This window comes from Gopherus evgoodei, chromosome 18 (genome assembly GCF_007399415.2).
Source record: "Gopherus evgoodei ecotype Sinaloan lineage chromosome 18, rGopEvg1_v1.p, whole genome shotgun sequence".
Classification (NCBI taxonomy): Eukaryota; Metazoa; Chordata; order Testudines; family Testudinidae; genus Gopherus; species Gopherus evgoodei.
Window position 1 is genome coordinate 16875866 of NC_044339.1, and position 22641 is coordinate 16898506.

The window sequence follows — 22641 nt, forward strand, 5'->3', positions numbered from 1 at the left end:
GGCTGGTTCACAGCTCCAAAGATTGAAGTCTTCTATTTCTACAGATATCAAGTGCACTAGTTATTAGTTCCCACACTGCCTCCTCAATCTGCTTCAGTCCTAACCTAGAAGTCTCCCTGGCCAGTCATCCATAGCCTTACTGGTGCATCTGTTAATAAGAGTTCCACTTCCCTCTGCTGGGGTTTTCATGACATGGACACCTGGCCAGAGAATGGACAAAACTTCAGACCTATGCATGTGGGCCATCTAGTCATGCTTAGATGGCAACAACTTTGGTCTTACAAAGACCCCAATCCTGCAATTCAATCCATGTGGATTGACTCCCATGCAGCGCTCCACTGACTTAATGGGTGTCTTTAGGTGTGGTAAGTTGTACCTGCACAGCTGCAGTGGCAGGTTGGGTCACAGTTTGGATATGAACCAGTGACTCCTTCACACTTTTTTAAACTATAAGGAAAAACAGATGAGTCAAATACTCAACTGATATAAATCAACCTAACTTCTTTGAGGCAATAAAGCTTTGCCAATTCATATGATCTAAGGATTTGGATCGATAGTTTCTAGCTACACAAGATTCCAAGAATCAGTTCAGTTCCCTGGGGTAGCAAGGCTAACAGCAATATAGATTTCATGTTTTCAGTTTCTGAGTGGAGTGAGGTGGAGATTCACTCCTGTATGAGTATCGACCTGGAGTAAAAAGTACATGAAGAAATGACTGCTTACTGCTTCTGCCTTTCTAACTCAACACGCTGTTTATGGAGAAAAATCTCCTTGGTGACGTCACCTCCTTCTGCCAGAATAGCTCCTCTCATCTTCACCTCTTGCATTTTTGCCTCAAGAGCCTTTGCTTGTCCCTCACCTGGAGGGTTCGAAGGGTTTCCTACGAAGTCATGCAAATAACAGTTACATATTTTACTCACACAATATGGAATACAACATACAGAATCTGATTTTAGTCCCTTTCTCTAGTCACAGATTGGTGGTGGATGTTTCTACCAAGAGGTTGCTTTATTCTTTTTAATAGTTGAACTTGTCTTTGGGTTTGTTTGGTTTTTGAAAATTCTTTAATTGCACCTTATTTTATTTGCAATAGTTGAGTCAATTGCACCCCCAGCTCACACAGATTACTCCTGCTTCTGGCAAAGAGCTGTGGCTGGGTCAGGACTAAATGCATGAACCATGTCTCTTGACCTCCAACCTCCTTCTCCAGGGCCCTCCCCTGAAACAAGTTACTCTATGCAACGTGTGGAAGGCATTGGTGGTTATAATACAATCAGTGGCTAGTTAAGATAGTTAAGACCATCTTTTCAGACTCTGGAATACATAGGTTCAAACAGGTAAAACAAATTATGATAGGTTTAAATCTGAATTTCTTCATTTTCCTGTTGGTTTAAACTATTTAACTGTTATGTTATGCTAACTGTTTTATTTTAACATAAAATATTTCTGTATTAAGAGCAAGACAATCAACCATCCTATAGGCCAGATTCTGATCCCCTTACTCATGGAATACCATATTCTAGATGTGGTGCCACTGAAGTAAGTGAACTGCTTATGGAATAAGGTACTTACTCAATGAGAGTGAGGGTATTTGAATTTGGCCCTGAGTCTGACTCTAACCTTTAGTCACTAGACTCCTAGGTCATGTCATACCAAGGGCATGCTGAACACTGAAATGGTTTTCATTAAAATCTGTCACTCCAGAGAATCAATTGCATCACTACTAATCTTAGCAGTTGTAGAGGTACCCTATTGGAAGTTATGTTGTTTTTCAGGGACAGCACAGCTTGCATCCTTTTTTCCATATGCTCCTGAGTTTTCAGTTCTTCCTTTGCTTCTTTCTGACGAATTCTGTTGGTAGAATAAAGCCTTTCAGGTTCGCATCCTGCTGTGAAGCATTCAGCATTAAAATGACTAACCTGGCAAACAGTAATTGTTAATGTTGCCAAGCATTCCTCCTGTAGGTTACACTGTGTTTACTATGATAATGGGTACAGTAAAATAGAACAATTGGAAGAGTCTTCTACTTAGAACCATTTAAGTTTCAAAGGGCCACAAAGTCCTTCAGATAGTTTGCCTCAACAATGTATTTTCTTAAACTTTGATATCAGTAGGTGTGTTTCATATCGAGATCAATGTCTAGCCACTAACATATAGTAAAAATTCAGGTGTTGGTTATATAACCAAGACATACAATGACATTTACTAAAACCCTCAAGGCTGATGCTTGCATAAGTTGCTCTACTGTTTACAGACTACAGATATACCCCTAAATATGGGCTTTTTCATACATGGTATGCCCAAATCAAGCCTGAGAAAATCCCATAACTAGTAACATGAATTTAAATATTAACAATAAAGAAAAATGTATTTGGTTAATCTTTAACCAGTTGGTCTTTCCATCTCTAACTACTACCATCCTAGATTCTATTCTAGTAGATACAATATATTTGCTTGAGATATAAGATTCAGCAAGAAGAGTCAAGTAATGAATTCACTGGACTTAATTGTTGGCACCTTGTCCATAATGCCAAAGAAAAACCGAAGAATAATAGGGGAAAATATACAATACCTTTCCAATGTATAAGGTTCTAATATACACGTACAGTTGATTTACAGATATTTTGTTGAGAGTTTCTGGCATAAAATAAAAACTAATAGTAGTTATTTACAAAAACATAAAGCAACGTAGATTGCGCTCATCTCATTTACCACTGAAGTACAATGCAGAGATGTAACAGAAACAGGGCACAGAACACTGTGCAGCAGTTTTAGTAAACACAGTGAAAACTACCATATCCATGTGAAACGTCAGAGGTAAGTAAGATATGTAATCATTTGATTTGGAATTCAGCTTTTCCCCGGTTAAAAGTGTCAAGGGAACAACGAGCCTCTGAGTGTCCAGGATTGTATATCTAAATCAAAACTCAACTCCGCCAGCAATACAGTGCCCCCTAAAACCACAGAGTGACATTGTCACAACAGACTCAAAAGGAAGGATCCCAACTACTGACTCACCCACACTATCTGGATTTTCCTCTGGGGCCTCTATTCAAGTCCCTGCTTAGCTTGTGAGACCTCGCAGGATCACAGCACTAAGTGGTATGGCTGGAGATTTCTAAGGGCTTGTCTACACTTGTTATGCCGCTGTAGCACTTAGTGAAGATGCTACCTTCACCAATGGGAGAGCTTCTCCCATCGGCATAGGTAGTCCACCTCCTTGAGAGGTGGTAGCTATGTCCCTCCTGTCGACCTAGCACTGTCTACACCAGGGTTAGGTCAGTATAACCACGTCACTTGGGACGTGGAAAATCCACATCCCTAAGCAATGTAGTTATATTGACATAAATTTGTAATGTAGACAAGGGCTAAGTGTCACAATGTAATCTAGCTGTAAAATGTTTACTCTTAAAGGCTGAGGATCAGGTATCATTTCAGAAGATGTGTTACGACACTAGCAAGGGGAAAAGCTAATGAAACCTTGACATAGATTTTTTCAGAAACTGGACAGCTTTCTCATGATTCCTGTGTGCATCTTCGACTACTTTTTGATGTCTTCTCTCATACGCCTCACAGGCTTCCATTTCTTTTCTGCAAAACACAAATAAAAATCTGCTGGGCATAGTCCTCCTGTCTTGATGTACGAACAGCTCCCACTAAAGTCAAGGGGTCCTCTGCTTGCCCAAGGGCTGCAGGATTGTGGACTGTTGCCATTGGTTTATGCTGCCCCTTTAATTGTATTTCCCTGTGTAAATATTCTGTGGTGAGTACCTACATGAAGAGCCTTCCTTTGAGTAGCAAACCTTTCCAATACCCAAATGAAATGGGCTAAAATAGTTGGGAAAGGAAAGTGGATTATCAGTTATTGTGCTTACCTTTTTCCAACCTGTTGTTTTCGTTCTGCCAGCCGGGCTGCAGTCTTTTCTTTCTGAATCCTCTGTTCCGCCCGCTCTTTGCACTGTCTCTCTAGTTCCTCCTCATCCTGCTCAAGTTGCTCCCAGAGGCTTCCAAATTTCCCCTGCTCAATTTCAATCTGCCACATCTCATACCTTTTAAGCACAGGGTGAGGTGTTTTTCATTAAAGGGACCCAAATGAAATGGGCAAAGATAGTTGGGGAAAGAAAAGCAGATCAATTAATTACATATATTCTATCAATTAATTACACATATTCAATGCTACCAGCTCCACAATGAAAAAGGAAGTTCAGCCATGTTTTACTCTATGCCCTGCTAGTTTCAAAGGACATTATAGCTAAAAATCCTGGTAGTGTTAGCATTAATAATACTTCTGATTTTTAGAGAGGTCACTTATATTTCTCTTTAAACTCCTCTTTTTCCTCACACTGGTATTTACCCAATATAAGGAAGGCAGGAATGTTTACTAGACAGTAAAGAATGTTTTTAATGCTTTCTTTATTCAAAACCACCTAGTTTGTTTGTAAGCTTTTTCAGTGATGGTCCTTAGAGTTGACTATTCTGAGTTTTGACCAAGGTGCCTAGATACCATGATGAGGGGTGCATTAAGGATGCTTAAGAGTGATAAAGGACATTAAATCTGAGTTAAAGTGTAAATATCCATGCCTTTACATCCATAAAGATCAGAGACAAAGTGTTAGGGTAAAATCCTATTGAAGTCTCTGGGAAACCTGTGTGCATATCACAGACAATATGGAGCCCTAGAACTGCATGAGACTGGAAATGTGTGGGGTCCTGTTATATGTGAACTTGCCAGACCTGGAAATTGTAATATTCACATCCAGTAAAATTAGCCCTGAAGTCCCATTTTCAAAAGTGACATAGACATTTAGGAGCCCAACTCAATAGAACTTATGCTCCGAAGGCCCAGATCTATGAAATCAATGGGAGTTAAATCCCTAAATACTTTTGATCGGTGGTTTTCAACCTTTTTTTCATTTGCAGACCCCAAAAAATTTCAAATGGAGGTGTGGACCCCTTTGGAAATCTAAGACATAGTGTGCAGACCCTCAGGGGTCCATGGACCAGAGGTTGAAAACCTCTGCCTTTGAGGATCAGGGCCTAAGTGCCTAAATGAGATGTAGGCTCTTAAATCACTTTGGTGCTCTTGAAAATTTTACCCATCATGTTACAAAGGGATATGACTGAGGCAGATACAGAATGTGAGAGAACTATTCTCTGCAAAAGTGAAAGTCTTAGGACATTCTAATGCTTTCAGATGGAATCAGGAATTAGAAGCACAACTTAACTAGCATTTCTTGCCTTGTTTCAGGAAGTGTTTCTATCTGTTTGGCTTGTTCGGCTGTCACAATCTTTAACAACACTTCCTTTTTTTTTTTTAGGTTTAATGCAAATCACACACCAAATGAAAGCATCAAAGAAGCTTTTTAAAGCTATTATGTAATTCTGAAGTAGGATATACTACTTTTTGGCTAATAATTTGGCTAAGCAGGTCTATAAGCTCCTGCTTGCACTCACGCTTTGATATGGCTGCATTAGTATTTGAACTGCTGGTGCAAAAATATAAAGAGTTTGCCTGCTACCTTCTGCAAAGATATCATTTTTATTTTTTATCATCTGAATAATTTTGTAAGTGTGATGCATCAACGAAGAGCATGAAACTTTAATTTAGCAGAAAAATACAGAATGCTGCTAAACTGTCTCTATTATTTTAGTATTATAGTTCTCTAAGCGGTGCCTGGGAGACCGCAGCTAATAACACAACACTGTTTTATTCAAACTAAGAATGGTTCCAAATGGGATACAGGGAGAGTTAATTATCCTAAGTGACCTGCACACTTGAGATGATCACTAATTGATACATGCTACCTATGTTGCTACACTCATCAGCATCAGTTTTCTGTGGTTGTTGATGTTGTGTCCCCCTCATTTCCTTTTAAGAACTAGAAACTTAGTAAATCTGCACAGATACAATTCTTTATACATTATTCAGTTCATAATTGTGACAGTCTGCATTCCTACATCCACCCCTTTTTCAAGGCTGTTATACAGTTTGTCTAAACTATGCCTTGTAAGCTATCTGAAAATTCATGATTTGCTGATCCTTATTATCCTGGCAAAATATGTATGGCAACATTGTATGTAAAGTTTTAATATTCTACTCTATGATGTTACTAAAACATATTCCAAATCTGGGGGAGCAGCCACAACCCATTCCTCTGAGATAAAAGGCAAACTGGCACCTCAGCCAGGTGTCAATGAAATCCAATGGATTATCACCTGGTTAAGTGGCCATTCTTTGGCAAGAAAACGGTGTGAGCAAGAAATTTACATCTTGTCAAAGAAATAAGCTGGAGATTCCTGTCCCAGACTTTCTGTCTCCTGAACCCCAGCTGGAGATGATTCTCAAAGAAGGGGGAAAAGTATACAAACAGAGAACAGACACCCCAAGCTATCTCTCCCTTCCTCTCTACTCACAGCATTGACAATACTTGAAGGACAAAGGAAGCATCATTGAACTGAGGGAGATATCCTGCCTGAAAAGAATTCAACCAGTAATATTGCTAGAACATGTGGTGAGAGAGACTTTTGCTTTGAATTTACTTTAGCTTGTAAAGTTAGGTGTTGTGTTTTACCTTTTATTTCTTTGTGACCAGTTCTAACTTTTATGCTTCATTACCTGTAATCACTTAAGATCTATCTTTTTGTAGTTAATAAACTTTTTTTTATTGTTTTATCTAAACAGTGGGCTTGTGTTGTCCAGGAGAGGGATGAGAAGTACAAGATGCGTATTTCTGGGGGAAAGTCTGGGACTGGGAATTTGCTAGTGTTGCTCTGCAGTGTAATTCAGGGGTGGCTGATCATAGCACTCCGACAGTATAGTTGGGAGTAATTTCCATGCTAGAGGCTGTGTGTGAGCAGACCAGGAGTGCTTGCTCTAACAGCGAAGCAGTGTAGAAGTCACCCCACATTGGAAAATTGAGGGGACACAGCTGTTCAACAGTCCAGACTGCAGCCTGGGGAATGCCATTATAATGTATTCAGTAAGAATACACTGAAGGATAGACGTTAGAATCTTCCTATTAAGGATCACAGGGAGAAATGTCTACTTCACTCCACCTTTCTTCCTACTTCAGAATGAGACAAGGACCTATATGTCCCTAGCTGGTACAAATCACCATGGTTCTACTGTAATAAACAGAGCTACATTGATTTACAGCAACTAAGGATCTGGCCCACAAATCATTTCCAAAACAGGGAATTGCATGGGTATATGTGAGGTCAAGCACTACTCTCCAAAGCCCTTGCTTTATGTGGAAGCTCGTGTAAGTTACTCCAAAATATTACATAGCAATTTATATAAAATCAATGTTTGGAGACATTAATGTTTTGGCAAATGGCATCATACTCATTCAGTGGAGAGTACACGGTGGATGCTAAGGAAATAGGGGAGAAATAGAAACCCAAGTTAACCTATGAATGCTGACATTAGGAGATTTTTGGAAACGTCCCTAGTGTTTTTCTCACATCTGAAAAAGAAAGAGAAGGATTGCTGAAGTGCAAGTCAAAAGAGTGAGTAGGTATGTACTTGAAATGGTGGAAACAGTAGCACAGGCAGCACTTTCTTTTGTAAACAAGAATCAATTCTGACATCTGCAAGAGATTCTTTAGACATCTTGTGAGTCAGAGCAAGTTAGAGAAGTTGCAGTCATGAAATACCTAACTTACAGAGAAAGACACTCTCCATGGTCCTTGTATATTAAGCATTTGGTTTCTCCAAAAGACAGCAAAGAATATAACTCATATAAATGAACCTCCAGTGTCCAGGTGCCTTTCAAAATTCTTGCTTACTATGCTGAATCTGACAGATATTTACTCAATTTCCCATGTGGCCCCAACATCACACAAAGTTGAAGGAAAACTTTTATGTAACAGCCAAGGAATGACTCTATTCAAGTTTAAACTGTGGCATCTGCAGGATGGAGAGCTTGACAAAAATAGAATACACTTCCCTCACATAAATATTAAGAGTGCTTGTTCTGCAAAAGTACACTGCTAGTGTGGTGGCAAAAATATCCAAGGTCCGGCTCCGAAGTCTTTGCTTTTCAGATGTGTTTCTTTCTGCTCCAGACTCTAAGGTATGTCTTCACTGCAGCTGGAAGATTGCGCTTGGTATGTGTACAAGCCTATATAATCCCTTTGGTCCATACTCAGATAGCTAGTGCATGGTGCCACCCATGCCACAACATCCACACTGCTACTTTTAGTGCACTAGCTCAAGCAGAGCTATCATGTGGCTGTCCACCTGGACTGAGAGAAATAATCCCAACTGTAGTGCAAACATGCCTCTGGGGGTCAAGTTGCTTTATCTCAAGGTCACCAAGAGAGGGGTAGTCTCTTGTCAAATCTCTGGCCATATGCACCAGTGTTTTATAAGGCCTCTTTCATTTTGAAAGACACAAAGAATTGACTATCCTTCAACTGATCCACAATGGTGACAACTGTCACATTGTCCCTTCAAGATTAACCTCGCAATGCCTTTTGAAAATTCACACTACCTTAGATAAGGCCCTCTGGTACACTAGAAAACAGCAGCTCTTTGCAAACTGATGATGAGATGCAGATACCTGCCCTATCCTGGTGCCTTTATGTACCTTCATAATGGAAGTAGAGTGATGACATTTCCCTGAACTTAATTGTATCCTTGACTAGAGATGCTATGAAAGTGAAGCACTTTTAAAAAAAAATCTCAGTAAAAATTCCTTTATCAATAAGTTGCTATGGGAAACAAACACAAAAATTTATAAGATACAGTAAGTAAAAGATACAAGTTCCTGTGTATTCAGAGATAGGATGCAATAGTCTCACTAAACAGCCCTAATATCAGTAGTCAAATCCCAATCCCACAGAAGTGAATGGAAGCATGCTGTTGATTTTACTGACTCTTTGATGTTGTGCTCTCTACTAGTTAGCCCAAAAATAAAAATCTACTTTGAAACTATTTTTAACCTGACAAATAAAGGATTCAGACTGTCTATGTGAGATTTTATTAAATCCACTACACCTTTGCCACAGACCAAAATTAAAATATGAACTCAAAAACATAATCATTTGGAAAAGCAATAACTGCTATTTAGTGGGATCTACAAAGAGACAATATTTTTCTTTCCACTATCACTGGAATGAACCAAATTCTAGGTCAAATTATCTGTTTATCTACATGGGCACAACTCCAATGACTTGTTATGCAAAGGAATATCGCTGGTGTAGTAGGATAGTATCAAAGGTCAATTTCTAAAGTCTTTGCTTTTCAGATGTGTGTCTTTCTGCTCAGGCTGCAAGGGTTAAACTACTTCAGCTCAAGGTCACCAACAGAGGAGTTACACCTATTTACACCAGCAGAGAATTTGGCCTGCCAATTCCTACAGCTGTGCTCACATTTTAATGATGCTGTTTAAGCCTGATAAAGGCACCTGTTCTATACACTGAAGGAGTAATAGTTGCTGAAATAACTGTCTGCATTTCAGCTCCTTTCAGAACACACTCACACAAAAATGTTTGCCACAAAACTACATAATGAATACAGAGATGTTATTTTCAAGCTTCTAAGACAGTATTGCAAATGGTGTAGGATGGGAAGAAATGACGACTTATGTCCTTTAAACATTGTCACAAGCTTTGCTGCCTCTAATTTTTAGATCACTTTAAATATCATTTATTATATATTTGCATGCTTATGTTCACTCCCTTTCAAATGGAATTAATCAATAAGTTGGTTTAGGACTTTGGGCTAAATTGCTATAATAAAAACTGTTAATGAAGAACAGTCCCTTCAATTCTTTCTCACTTCTTAACTTACACATTTTTCTTTCAGCATCGAAGCAATTTTCAACTCAAGTTCCTTTTCATTCCCCAGTTCGGCCACACAGTCGTCTGTGCATGCCTTGTAGGCGGAATATGGCAGCACTGTTAATTTAAAAAGAAAAAAAATAATGTATGTTAAACCTTTTAAAGTAAAAAATTCCAGAAACAATTAAGGTGCCATAAGGCTGAGACATTTGTTTAGAATTCCACTAATTTATATTAATGTACTGTCTTTCAATTATGGCTCCTAAAGTGTCCATTCTCTTCTGAAAGGCACAATCTCATTAAACTAATATCTACTGGTTAATTGAAAATTAAGATGAGAGCATGTTACCAACATTCAGCCATATTTTAAAGTGATTTGTAATTTCTAATGCTGATAAATATCAATTTATGTAGTTAATTTTAGGAAAACAAATAGGACAAAGGTTGATGTCTGCTTTTAAATGATAATACAATCGTACATGTACCAGCCAAGATTTTGGCATACAGGGTAGATAAATTCTGCTCCTAGTTGCATCGGTGCAAATGCAGTTATTTCAGCTGAGTTGCACTGGTGTAACCAAGGAGAACTGAGACTGGCAACTTTCCAGGATGGAAAAAAGGCCACATAGGGCCAAACTTTCAGCTGGAGTAAATCCCTTGACTTGAATGGAGTTGCACCAGCAGAGAATCTGTCCCAGAGCCTCCATTCTACCCAAGCTTTCCACAGGAAAAAGAAGTGTTTAATTCACTGACCCAAATAACAACCAGGAATTTTAAATCTCCCTCATTTCCATCTTTCTTCCTTCAGTGCTTGCAATTAGGCCTTTAGCCACTTCACAGTTGCAGTTAGTTGACTGCATTGTTCTTACTGCTGGTTAATAAACAGAATAAATGAGTACTTTTCTGCTGACAATCTGTCTCTTGCTAATCTGCTTCTTATGCTCTGTACACCCCAAAATGGGCTTTACTGGACTTAACCTCCTCGAATTTATCTAGTTCTCTTTTAAACCCTGTTATAGTCCTAGCCTTCACAACCTCCTCAGGCAAGGAGTTCCACAGGTTGACTGTGTGCTGTGTGAATAAAAGGAAGTTCTTCACACAGCGCACAGGCAACCTGTGGAACTCCTTGCCAGAGGTTCGTGGAGGTTAAGTCCATAAATGGCTATTAGCCAGGATGGGTAAAGAATGGTGTGTCTAGCCTCTGTTTGTCAGAGGGTGGAGATGGATGGCAGGAGAGAGATCACTTGATCATACTTGTTAGGTTCACTCCCTCTGGGACACCTGGCATTGGCCACTGTCGGTAGACAGGATATTGGTCTGGATGGACTTTAGCTCAGTACATAAGAACGGCCATACTGGGTCAGAGCAAAGTATCAAAACTAGCTTGAGTACCTTAGAAAGCATAAAAAATGACTGATATTTAAAGGTAGCTTTGTCCTGGGTTTAACATGCTTGTTTAATAGCAATTACTTACACTGATTTTAAAAATGTGTCCACTAAATATAATGTAAACCTGAACCATACAGAAATGTGTATTTTCAGCTAGACTGAAACCTGATCCATCTGAATGTAATTTATAATGAATGATTCATATATGCCACTTGTCGTCCTTACTTCTCCAAGGATGAAATACATTCCAGTGCATCACTTAAGTCCCCTGTAGGCCCTCAAGATAGGGTTTGCAAGGGATTTAATTTGTACATATACCTGTGCTGGCTACCTGTGTATCCCAGGTTTGAAAAATAAGCAAACTGAGTGTAAGAACCTTGACTTAATACAGCTTTGAAACTTTACTATGCAGAAGAAAAATGCTGCTTTCCATTTTTTTTAGTAGTTTACATTTAACACAGTACTCTGTGTGTGTGTGTGTGTGTGTGTGTGTGTGTGTGTGTGTGTGTGTGTGTGTGTGTGTGTGTGAGAGAGAGAGAGAGAGAGAGAGAGAGAGAGAGAGAGAGAGAGAGAGAGAGAGATGCTCCCTAATTGTGTACTGCCGATTCCAAATGAGGTATGTGGTTGACTGGTCTGTTTGTAACTCTGAGGTTTTATTGTACAGGGGTTCCAGGCTGCTGACTTCTCCATATCATCACTGGAAGCTGAGGCCATGTTTCTGCTGGGCGACCCTAGACACTGCAGCATGTACTGCCCAGCTGTGCCTGGTTGGTGGCCCCCTGCAGCACACTGATTGGCCCCTTGCTGATATATAAGCCAGGAAGCCATCGCAGAGAGCTGCCTGAGCAATTATGCAGACTGCTTGCTTGGGTCTGTTCCACACCCTTGCCTTGCTGTGAACCCCAGACTCCACCTTCTGATCCCAGTTTGTCCCTGCCACCTGCCTGTAACTCGGTGCCAGACTTCCTGGTATTGTGACCCTGCTCGACGCTGACTCTGGTGCTCGTCTCCTGACCACAACGTGGTAAGTGACCCATACACACAGGCCACCCGCTACCCGGCCCTGACACAGAGGCCCAAAGTGGTGAAGTGGCTAATTCTGCCATTGGTCACAGAAGCCCTACAACTTAAAAAACAAACCAGTGCATTGTAATATGCAGTACAGGGCACAAACTCACTTGTAGCCATAACCTAAAGTACGTATTATTTCAGGCTTATTGAATAGTAACTTGAACCTGACTAAATAGAAACACATTTATCATTTGCATCTCCAGCAAATTTAACATGTCATTAACTTAAGTCCAAATTTCACGCATAGGTAGCAATAATGCTAAGTTAATGATAATTCATATTTTAACACTGTTAAAATGTCATGCTACTTAAGTCTTTAAGCCAGGAATTTGGTATATCTTCCTACTCCATTTTCAAGCAGCAAATATCTGTAATGGACCATTATGACAGTTGCTATCCTAACTGCTACATAGTTACATATCTGCAGATTAGACCTTGGCCTGGCATAAGTATAAAGGTTAGGTTGCTCTTCTTAGCATTTGTTAATGATTATTTAAATTATAGGGCATCTGATACTGAGCATATTTCTTCTACAATTAATCACGAGGATAAAATGTCTCAAAACTACTCCACAAAGACTTCCTGAGAGGAAGAACTATGGAAATTAACTCTAGAAGCCATATGGGACCACACAGGACATTGTTTATTGCAGACGGTACATTTCTGTGCAAAAGACAGAGAAAATATTTAATTCAGCTATTTCACCTGATTACACTGCAAACTCCACTCCCTGGAATCTTCAGACAATCAAACTACATCTTTTTTATAATTTTCTTTTAAAAATTATTCTGTTTACTTGCCCAAAGAATCTGAAATTCAATCACACGCAAACTATATGTTAGGGAGTAGTGTCTACTACACAGGAATTCATTTTCCTTAAACATTTAGGCACGTGTCACCATTAAGTTTGCTGTTTTTGATTATTAGCCATTCTGTTTTGGCAATAAGTTACCTTTATTAGTTTATTCATTGAGACATTTTATTAATCTGAAGAATAGTACAGGCACAGTGGCAGCTGCAAGCTGGTTCATAATACATTGGATACCAGCACACAAACCACCCACTGCTTTCAATTTAAACAAATTGAAAAAGTCCAGTAAATTCCCTCCCACTTCACAGCAGAGTAGCTCAGTAGCTACTACTGTATTATATTGCATTTGTGCATTTCACAAACATACAACACAGAGAAATAGAATATATAAGTATCAGCTCCTTGTCATAACAGGCAATCAGGGTAGCAAAACTAAAAACTGACATAGCATACTTCTCATGTCAGTTGATCCATATTAACCAGATGATCAAATGAATGGTGGTTGGAAGGAATGATAAATGTAAACCAAACTAACTATATATGTTAAGATTACTTTATTTGTACTATAGTAGCACATACATTTCTTAAATCTACATTTTAATTATCCCAGGCCTGAAAATCCCTTTCGTACATTCCAGCCTCTTGTGTAAGGCTAAAATTAGAGTCCTCCCTCATGTAAAATGACGAACGTGATCAAGGGGCTTTCCTGGGAGTTGGAAGAGTCAACCAAAGTAAGGTATACAAATGTCATTAATTCTCTTTCAGATTATCATATTTTGTTGTGGACCTTGTGTCAATGGCACTCGGTTTTTGCCCAGCTGAGGGCTACAATGACAAACTTGCATAAAATGAACAAAATACAGATACATTCTTCTTGGAATTCATCTTCCAGTATTAAGGTGCATCTGAATGTACTACAGGTCTCAGCATGCAATGCTCTGTCTTGATATGAGAAGGTGACTCTGATTAAGACAGTTCATTGTATCCTGGGGATTAGTAATTTACAAGGCTAACATCCAAACAAAAATTTAGTGCATCTGTGGACTACACTGTAAAATGCCACAGGCTGTATCTGTATAGGCAAATATATAAAAACTCATGGTAAAGTATATATGATCTCTCTTCAATGAGACTGTCAGGTACATCATATATATCATTGATAAAATGATGACAACAATAGATTGTCATGGGTTGATTCTCCAAGGGAGGCATGTTTGTATTCCCAGTAATACCTGTGATTCTTATAGGAATCACACGATAAGTTCCCATACATCCTTGGAAGACTTTTATCTCTCACAAAATGACTAAACTGATGGCCATCATTTGGTTTGTTTTTTTTATCATAATTGTGCATAGCTTTTGGGTACAGTATTTCTTTTTTATAGTATTTTAGATTAGGTTAGTGCACGTACGTATTTTTAATGTGCATCTGTCAAAAATAAATGGAAATATGAGGAAAGAGGCAGATTCTGGACTAATCACTGCCCTCAATAACACACGTATAAATACAGAGTAATTGCCTGGAAACCAATGAAGGTCCTCCAGATTTATATCAACGTAAATGAGGACAGAATTTGGGCTCGTTGTTGAAGAGGAGACAGACTGAGTCTGAGGATATTTCAGGTGACAGGACTCTTCGGTTTGTTGTAATTGTTAATGGCATTGTGAACAATCTAATTATTTCTGAAAGAACACTGTGAACTTTAAGTTAATCCCATGAGCAAGGTATGGCTGAAGAACAGTGTCAACTAACCCGCCTCCTAATAGCAAGACTTAGTTATGGTAAGCACAAACAAAATTTCCTATTGCAATCTGTTTTTGTGGTGGAGCATTGTAGTTTAATAATAATTTTAGGACATTTTAGTGATGGGGTTATTATTTTTTAAAGATGAGCAGAAGATATGTTTGTCTACTAAAATAAACATGTTGGGGATAAGGGGCATGAGAATACACAGAAATCAGAAGCAAAATGTTTTTTACCATATTTACCATTGGAACAATAAATCCTATATATAATATTAGGATATTACCAAAGTTCAGTATGGTCCCGACCCACAACTCTGGGTCCAACACCCACAATACCACACACTTAAATTTGTGGAAAATTTTGGATTAGAATTTGGATCTGAATGTGTACTTGCAGGACACAGCGCTAGATTCAGAATTTAACTTATCTCCCACTTCACCTTTTTACAGTTTCCTAAAGTGTTTCATGTTTGTAAATTACTTTGAGCTCCTCATGAGATTTACAGGGAATGGATCACTTGATACTTACCTGTTCTGTTCATTCCCTCTGGAGCACCTGGCACTGGCCACTGTCAGAAGACAGGATGCTAGGCTAGATGGATCTTTGGTCTGATCCAGTATGGCCGTTCTTAAGGGATCTCTCAAGACCAGATTTCAGATAACTAAAGAATTATCACTTCCATTTTATAGATGAGTAAATGGAGGCAGAATGACCCCACTTGAGGTCTCACAAGTCAGTGACAGAACAAAGTAAAGAATTCATGAGTTCTGACACCTAGTTCCTATTCTAGCTATAGGAAATACTGCATTTGGTCATTCTACCTTGTCAGCGTTGTCCAAATGCAAAGGACTAGCTCATAAATATCTGCTGTCATGAAACATTCCTTTAACCCCCAATCCTCACATTCCTCCACGGCAATTGCCCTAGTAGCATCTTACCTCTGGACAGGAAACTGCACAGAGGAGCCTTTCCCGAGCTACTGAACTGCTGCTCTGTATATCAAGTGGAAGGTACTGTTGGTGTGATAATAAGCTGCCTGGAGGAGTAATTGCATCACTTAGTCTTCACCAGCTTGGGACCTAACCTATCTGATTGGTTTCTCCAAGCACAGTATGACAGTGCAATGCTCCTTGGCAGATGTCATGCCACTGAGATAATACAGCTTGCTTTTTTATCCTGATAATGGCAATGACTTTTAACACTGACCTATTAGGTGTCATTTGATAGATTCAAGAACATGTTTAATAATGTTATCAAACATTTTCAGCCAATAAAAGAAGAGGGGAAAAGGTCACAAAAGTTTACCTCATTACCTTCTCCTCCCCATGTGTAAACAGTGAGAATGTCAATAATCTGTGACAAACAGAAATACCCTCTACCTACGTATTTCCAGCCTCTTTCTCCTCTTCTATTTTGGTCTCTGTGCACTCTCGTTCTTTTGTTAGCATTTCGATCCGCAGCTGGCAGGCACTGAGCTCTTCTCTGAAACAAACAAAATCTCCTTATTTATATTGATATGTTTTCCCACTCCTTCTCTTGAAGCATTTCTGCTTCTTAGGATCATAGCAGGATCCTATCAAGAGCTTCTTTAGAGGCACTTGTTAACTTTAAAGTATTTGTACCAGGAATTTAGAAAAAAAATATAACTTCTTAATTAATTCTGGTTTCATTCAGAGCTCTAGTAGCATCTATGAATGATGATAAATAAAGAGTATTTTTAAAATTTAGCCTCCTCCAGCATATTTGTAATTTGGTTTTTATACTTTTTGGCCTTCAAGCAATGAAACATTTAAGATTTAAGATGAGTGATTAATTTTAAGTACATGGGTAGTCCCACTGACTTCAGTGAAACTATCTATGTAATTAAAGGTAAATGATGTTATGGTCCATATAGAGGGCGGATCCAGAGTCCACTGAGATCAATGGAAATTTTTTCTATTGATCTCTATAGGCTTTGGAACAGTTGTTATATTGACAGCACAAAACCTGAAGTTTTTATTTATTCAAGTACAGCACAAGAAGAAACAGTGCAGATTTCTGTATGACACCATGGCAATCTGCCTTAAATTCTGGAGGGACCCCCTTGAGCCGTAAGTAGGAAATTCAGTGTGTCTGGCCAGTTTAGTCTTTGGCCCCATTGTGCTAAGACTGCCAATAAAGGGAGTCTAATCTGCTGCAGTTATGACAGTGATTTTAGTTGACGAGTAGACAGAAGCCCACTAGGAACTAGAGACACCAGTTCAGGCTACCAAACAGTCATCAGGTGGTTGACTTTTGGTCACTTTTGAACCAGTGACCAAAGTTAAAAGACTCTATATATGCCTTTATAAATCTAAGCTACCCAGTCACCCAGACATTTGTAAATGTTAATAGAATTATGTTTGATAATGAAGTACAAAGATTGTTATCCTTGCTCTGCAAAATAATAGCAATTGATGAGGGAAATCTTTCACAGCATGTTACTGTAAAGTAGGTCATATGCAGTTGAGCTTCAAGTGCAGTTGTAAATGGCACTTCCAGTTTAAACATTGCATGGATATTTACCAATAAAAGCCCCTTTTCAAGGAAAATGCAGTGATAATTATTAGTTTTTGTTTATGATAAAAAAATGTTGCAAACAGCTGTTGGCCTCTCTACTCCCTGCCATCAACTTCCTGCCACTCCAAGATGATTGCACAATTGGGAAGGACACGAGTTGACATCTTGAATGCACACATGGGAGGATAATGACTAAATGGCAGGAAATGTCTAGAAATATTGAGCTTTGCAGATTTATATTTATTTTCCAAAAAAGTTCCCTGAAATATAACAGGGAAAAAAAAATCTGAAAACCCTAATACTAAGTTACGACATCTCAATATTCAAGAGCACCGTTTGTTTATAAATTCACAGAAACAGTACATTTAAAACGTTCTCCTCTCAGTTACATAGCAATAGTTCATCAGTGATACTCAGAATCAAAATTTCCTCGTTACCTTTTTATTATAATTTATGTTGATTTCTGCATAATATTACAGAATCTGAAACTAATAACTTCTTTTTTTTCAAATAATTTAGAATAGTCACTTGAAATACGATAATTACTGAGTCAAATCCCCAGACGGGGATTCATCTGCCCTGGGCCCCAGTGAGCCTAATGCTGGCCTGTCATAAACAGATAGCTAAGGGTTAATGTCTCTTACACCTGGAAAGAAGTCCCTGAAACACCTGACCAGAGGACCAATCAGGAAACCAGACTTTTTCAGATCTGGGTGGAGGGAAGTTTGTGTGTGAGTCCTTTGTTCTTGGGTCTTCTGCCTGTACTCTCTCGGCTATGAGAAGTGATTTTTTCTGTCTCCTGCCTTTCTAATCTTCTGTTTCCCAGTTGTAAGTACAAAAGATCAGATAGTGATTTATATGTTTTTTTTGATTTACATGTCTATAGTTGCTGGAGTGCTTTGAATTGTATTCTTTTTGAATAAGGCTGTTTGTTCATATTCTTTTAAGCAATTGACCCTGTATTTGTCACCTTGATACAGAGAGACCATTTTTATGTATTTTCTTTCTTTTTACATAAAGCTTCTTTTAAGACCTGTTGGAGTTTTTCTTTAGTGGGGACTCCAGGGAATTGAGTCTGTGCTCACCAGGGAATTGGTGGGAGGAAGAAGTCAGGGGAAATCTGTGTGTTAGATTTACTAGCCTGACTTTGCATTCCCTCTGGGTGAGGGGGAAAGAGAGATTAGTACTTCTGTTTTCCAAGGCTGGAAACGGGGAGGGTGGAATCCCTCTGTTTAGATTCACGGAGCTTGCTTCTGTGTCTCTCTCCAGGAACACCTGGAGGGGGGAAGGGAAAAGGTTTATTTCCCTTTGTTGTGAGACTCAAGGGATTTGGGTCTTGGGGTCCCCAGGGAAGGTTTGGGGGGACCAGAGTGCCCCAAAACACTAATTTTTTGGGTGGTGGGCAGCTTTACCAGGTCCAAGCTGCTAACTAAGCTTGGAGGTTTTCATGCTAACCCCCATATTTTGGACGCTAAGGTCCAAATCTGGGACTAGGTTATAATATGGCCCTGCTCTCTGATTTATTTTGGCAGATCCCCTGAAATCTGTTCATGCCCCCCTAGGGGGACCCGAACCCCTGGTGAGAACCGCTGTTCTAGACTGTTGCTTTGACCATGTCACCCCGTTCTTTGCCTCTCTCTACCATCTTCTCCTTCTACGTTGCATTGTATTCACTTCAAGGCTCTTTATGTTAGGATTGGTTAGAGAATTGTTCAGTAATAATTTAGTAAAATGATTGGTTAAGGTACCGCTAAGCAAGACTCAAGTTTCACTATACAAACAGGGGTTCAAAAGGAAGTTCTTTGAACCAACTCCACGGCACGCCCCAAGACCAGAGCTGCCAGACCTCAACACTCTGCCGACCACATCCTGCAGAGCAGAAGATGGAGTCCCCCCGGATGATCTGATCCCGACTGGCCATCAAGAAAAGTTCATCTGCCCAGAAGCGCCGCCAGCTTTTTTGGAGCCCTAGGCAGCAGAAGTCCTGCTCCCGAAATGGCACCCCCGACAGAGGCAGTGGAAGGTCCTGTCCCCTCCTGAATACCAATGACGACAGCAGCGGCAGGTCTTTGCCACCGCTGTCGGTGCCCCCAAACGTTAGTGCCTAAGCAACCACCTAGGTTGCTAATGGGTGTGCAGGCCCTGCATCTGCCTTATTGGCAAGGGTGAGCATTGGATGCTTAGCATGCACATCTTTTTTTGGTAATCGTGTTAAATAGAGGTTAAAGATATTACTGTGTAAGGCTCTTTCACTGGTAAAAGACCCCGCAAACCCACAGACGTGTAAGGTTACACCCTGAGCCCATTGGAAGGGTAAAGGTGGGTGCCCTAGAGCATAAGGTTATGCCCTGAGCCCTAGGAACGGGGTAAGAGTGGGTGCCTAAATTAAGAGGGAGCCCCACCTTGAGCCCTAGGAACTGGGTAAACATGGGTGTCCCTAGAGTATGTGAGTAATAGAGAATTTTGTGCAGGTAACACCTGGGCGAACTTGTATTTTGGCACCCTAGCCCCCGCTGCCTCCCCTGACCCTCCATTCCATCCCCCCATCGCCCCAGGCCTCCACTTCTTCCCTGGGCTCCCCCACCCATACCCCCTGGCTCTCACTGCTTCCCCACACTTCCCATCATCCTTGGGCCCGCTGCCTCCCCCACACCCCATTGCTCCGAGCTTCCTTCACGGCCTCACACCCAGGCCTGTCCCACTCCTGACCACAGCGTCCCCTTGACCACAGCACCCTGAGTGCTTGCCCACATCACCCACCTGTAAGGCCAGTCCTGATGCACTGCCAAAAAGCAAGCCACCTGGTTTATTTGCAATTTCTTAGTTTTTAAGAGTAACTCAGTTTTCATTCACTTAAAAAAATTAACATAATATTTAAACTATGTAGCCCTGAGGGGCAGAATGGAGGAATTAACAATCAGAATAGACAACAGAACAGTTGAAATAATGGTTCCTTCTTTGAGTTTTCATAATCTCTGCTGATCACTTATCAGTCCCTAGGCATTAATTCCCAGTGCTAAACACTCCTAACTCACTATATAACTTGCTGATGAAATGTTTTCTTGGCAGCGCCAATATAACTTTTGTGATTAACTTGCCTTTTTTTTTCTCATTTCCTTTTGTTGCATTACACATGTGCATACACAGTATGAGCTGGCCACATTTGATTGTACATGATTGCTAATAAAACATAAAGCAATGGGACAAATATTTTCAATATGAAAAGCAATTTCTCAAACAATTAAATCTTGTTCAGTTTAAGAAAAGGGATTTTTAGTGCTTATTATAATTAGGATTAATTCTGTTTAAAAATCCCTAAGTGATGGTAAACTCAGGGAGCTTATTTTAAAGAATCATGGCAGCTCAGCCACAAAGACAACAGCAACACATTAGGTGGTTTTGAATATTAAATACAATCCTGAAATATGTTCATTAGTGAAATATGAAGGCAAAATGCAGTCCTGATTTTAGAGGTTCCAGTAGACCACCAAACTCTGAATTATCTACTTGATGTTCCCAACAGCGGTTGGGTCAGTGGGGTTGGTTAGAAAATAACTTAGAGAAGCATCAGTCCATAGTCATTTGTATTGAAATCCTCATTTTATTAATACTCATCACAATTTGTTTTGTATCCTGTTTAACTCATATGAGTCCTGCACTCTTTTTTAGCCTTATCCATTTTAAAGGGAGGAATTAATGTTGTTATTTATGTATAGGCCTCAAAGAGCATTGCCAATGTACATCTGTTCTGACAACTTAAGGTAGAAATCTTCAGAAATGTAAATTGTCATAACTCCACTCACATCTGTCGTGCTATGACAGCTTACACTAGCTGAGGATCTTAGAGGAGGCTATTTTTTTCTGCCATTCTCAGTAATTCCTCTTGATTTTAATAGAGGTTTAAATCAAGGAAGCATTTGGCACATGATAGCAGTAATGGCTAGTATATGCAACTAATGTCCTGAGTATCACACAACTGCATTATAGTATGGACTTATATCATGGGAGTTACTGAGTTTATATCATATTGCTGCCATTTCTTATCCTGACATTAAAATCAGCAAGTGTCTCTTTTGAACTATTTATGTGATTTAGTATGGAGGAATAAAAATGAGAATAACACCTGAGTCTGTAACATGCATTATCTTCGCAAAAGGGACACTGTCAGATTAACAGTCCTTTAAAAAAACAAACCCTCACTTGTGTTACAAGTTATGAACTCAAAGTGAATTTTTATTGGCCATTTTACTTGTCTCTCAGTTTGGACAATGAAACGAGACTAGTAATGTTCATTCTGGATTATATTCAATTAACTTTCTGCATTTACATCAATAGAATTACTGCTTTCAAGGTTTTACAAGAACCTAAGAAGAACAGAACCTATATTTGCATCCGACAGTGCCCTTACGCCTCGATCCTTGTTTTGCAATATATCTGTTGTTGGGATAAATATAGCTTTCACCAAACAATAATACAAACTATGACAAACAACAGTCATATCAGGAATGATATCCTGGAATTTTATTTTTTTTTGGGAGGACAAAACAAAACTATGGTATATCTATCCTGGTGTGACAGCTGAACCCCATGGCTAAACACTAACCTTGCTTTTTCAATGGTAAGATCCTTTTCTCTGGCTATGTTGTCAAGCTGGTTGAGATTTCTGCGCAGGTTTAATATCTGAACTCGGTCTGCATACTTCATAGTCTTATTATTATTGTTATTACCATTGTTCATGTGGCGCTCCTGGATTTCCCTTTAGATTGAAGAAAAAAAAAGACTTCTACTGTGACAAATGATTAACCACTGTGACAATGTTCAGGCATTTAATAATTATTTGGGGTTTATGAATACACACTTACATTCCTTTTCCTTCAGTTTTTTAATTAATTTTCCATCAGGAGTAGGAATGTACAGTGAGCATAAAAAACAAAACAAACAAAAAATGAACAAAATCAGCACTAAAATCCTGTTAGACAGATGTAAACCTGAGCCAAACTTCCAACTGGGTAGCTAATGTTAGGCACACAAATCCATATTTAGGGAACTAAATAAGTGACTGATGTTCAAAGATACTGATCATACACAGCTCCAGTTGACTTCAGTGGGCGCTGTGTGTGTTCAGCACTTCTGAAAAAAAAAGACATTTATTTAGGCACCTTTAGACCCAAAATTTGAAAATTTTGGCCTGAGCCTATAAAATTCCAGATTCTTGGACAGTAATTCAAAGCCATCAAGGGGACGTTTTAGACTTCTTTAAAATATATTAAAAGCAGTAGATTAAGGGGTTCACGTCCCA

The 22641-nt window shown here is 39.4% G+C and overlaps 1 protein-coding gene across 1 annotated transcript in view; it reads right to left on the reverse strand.

Moving 5' to 3' along the window:
• The window catches only part of CFAP74 (cilia and flagella associated protein 74), a 95468-nt gene that overhangs the window by 63589 nt on the left and 9238 nt on the right, over positions 1-22641 (reverse strand). Inside the window, 10 exon segments of the mRNA XM_030537518.1 lie at positions 724-850; positions 853-880; positions 1749-1851; positions 3481-3591; positions 3876-4049; positions 7364-7366; positions 9801-9859; positions 9861-9903; positions 16188-16286; positions 21946-22098. Of these exon segments, the coding sequence (XP_030393378.1) occupies positions 724-850; positions 853-880; positions 1749-1851; positions 3481-3591; positions 3876-4049; positions 7364-7366; positions 9801-9859; positions 9861-9903; positions 16188-16286; positions 21946-22098 (900 nt within the window).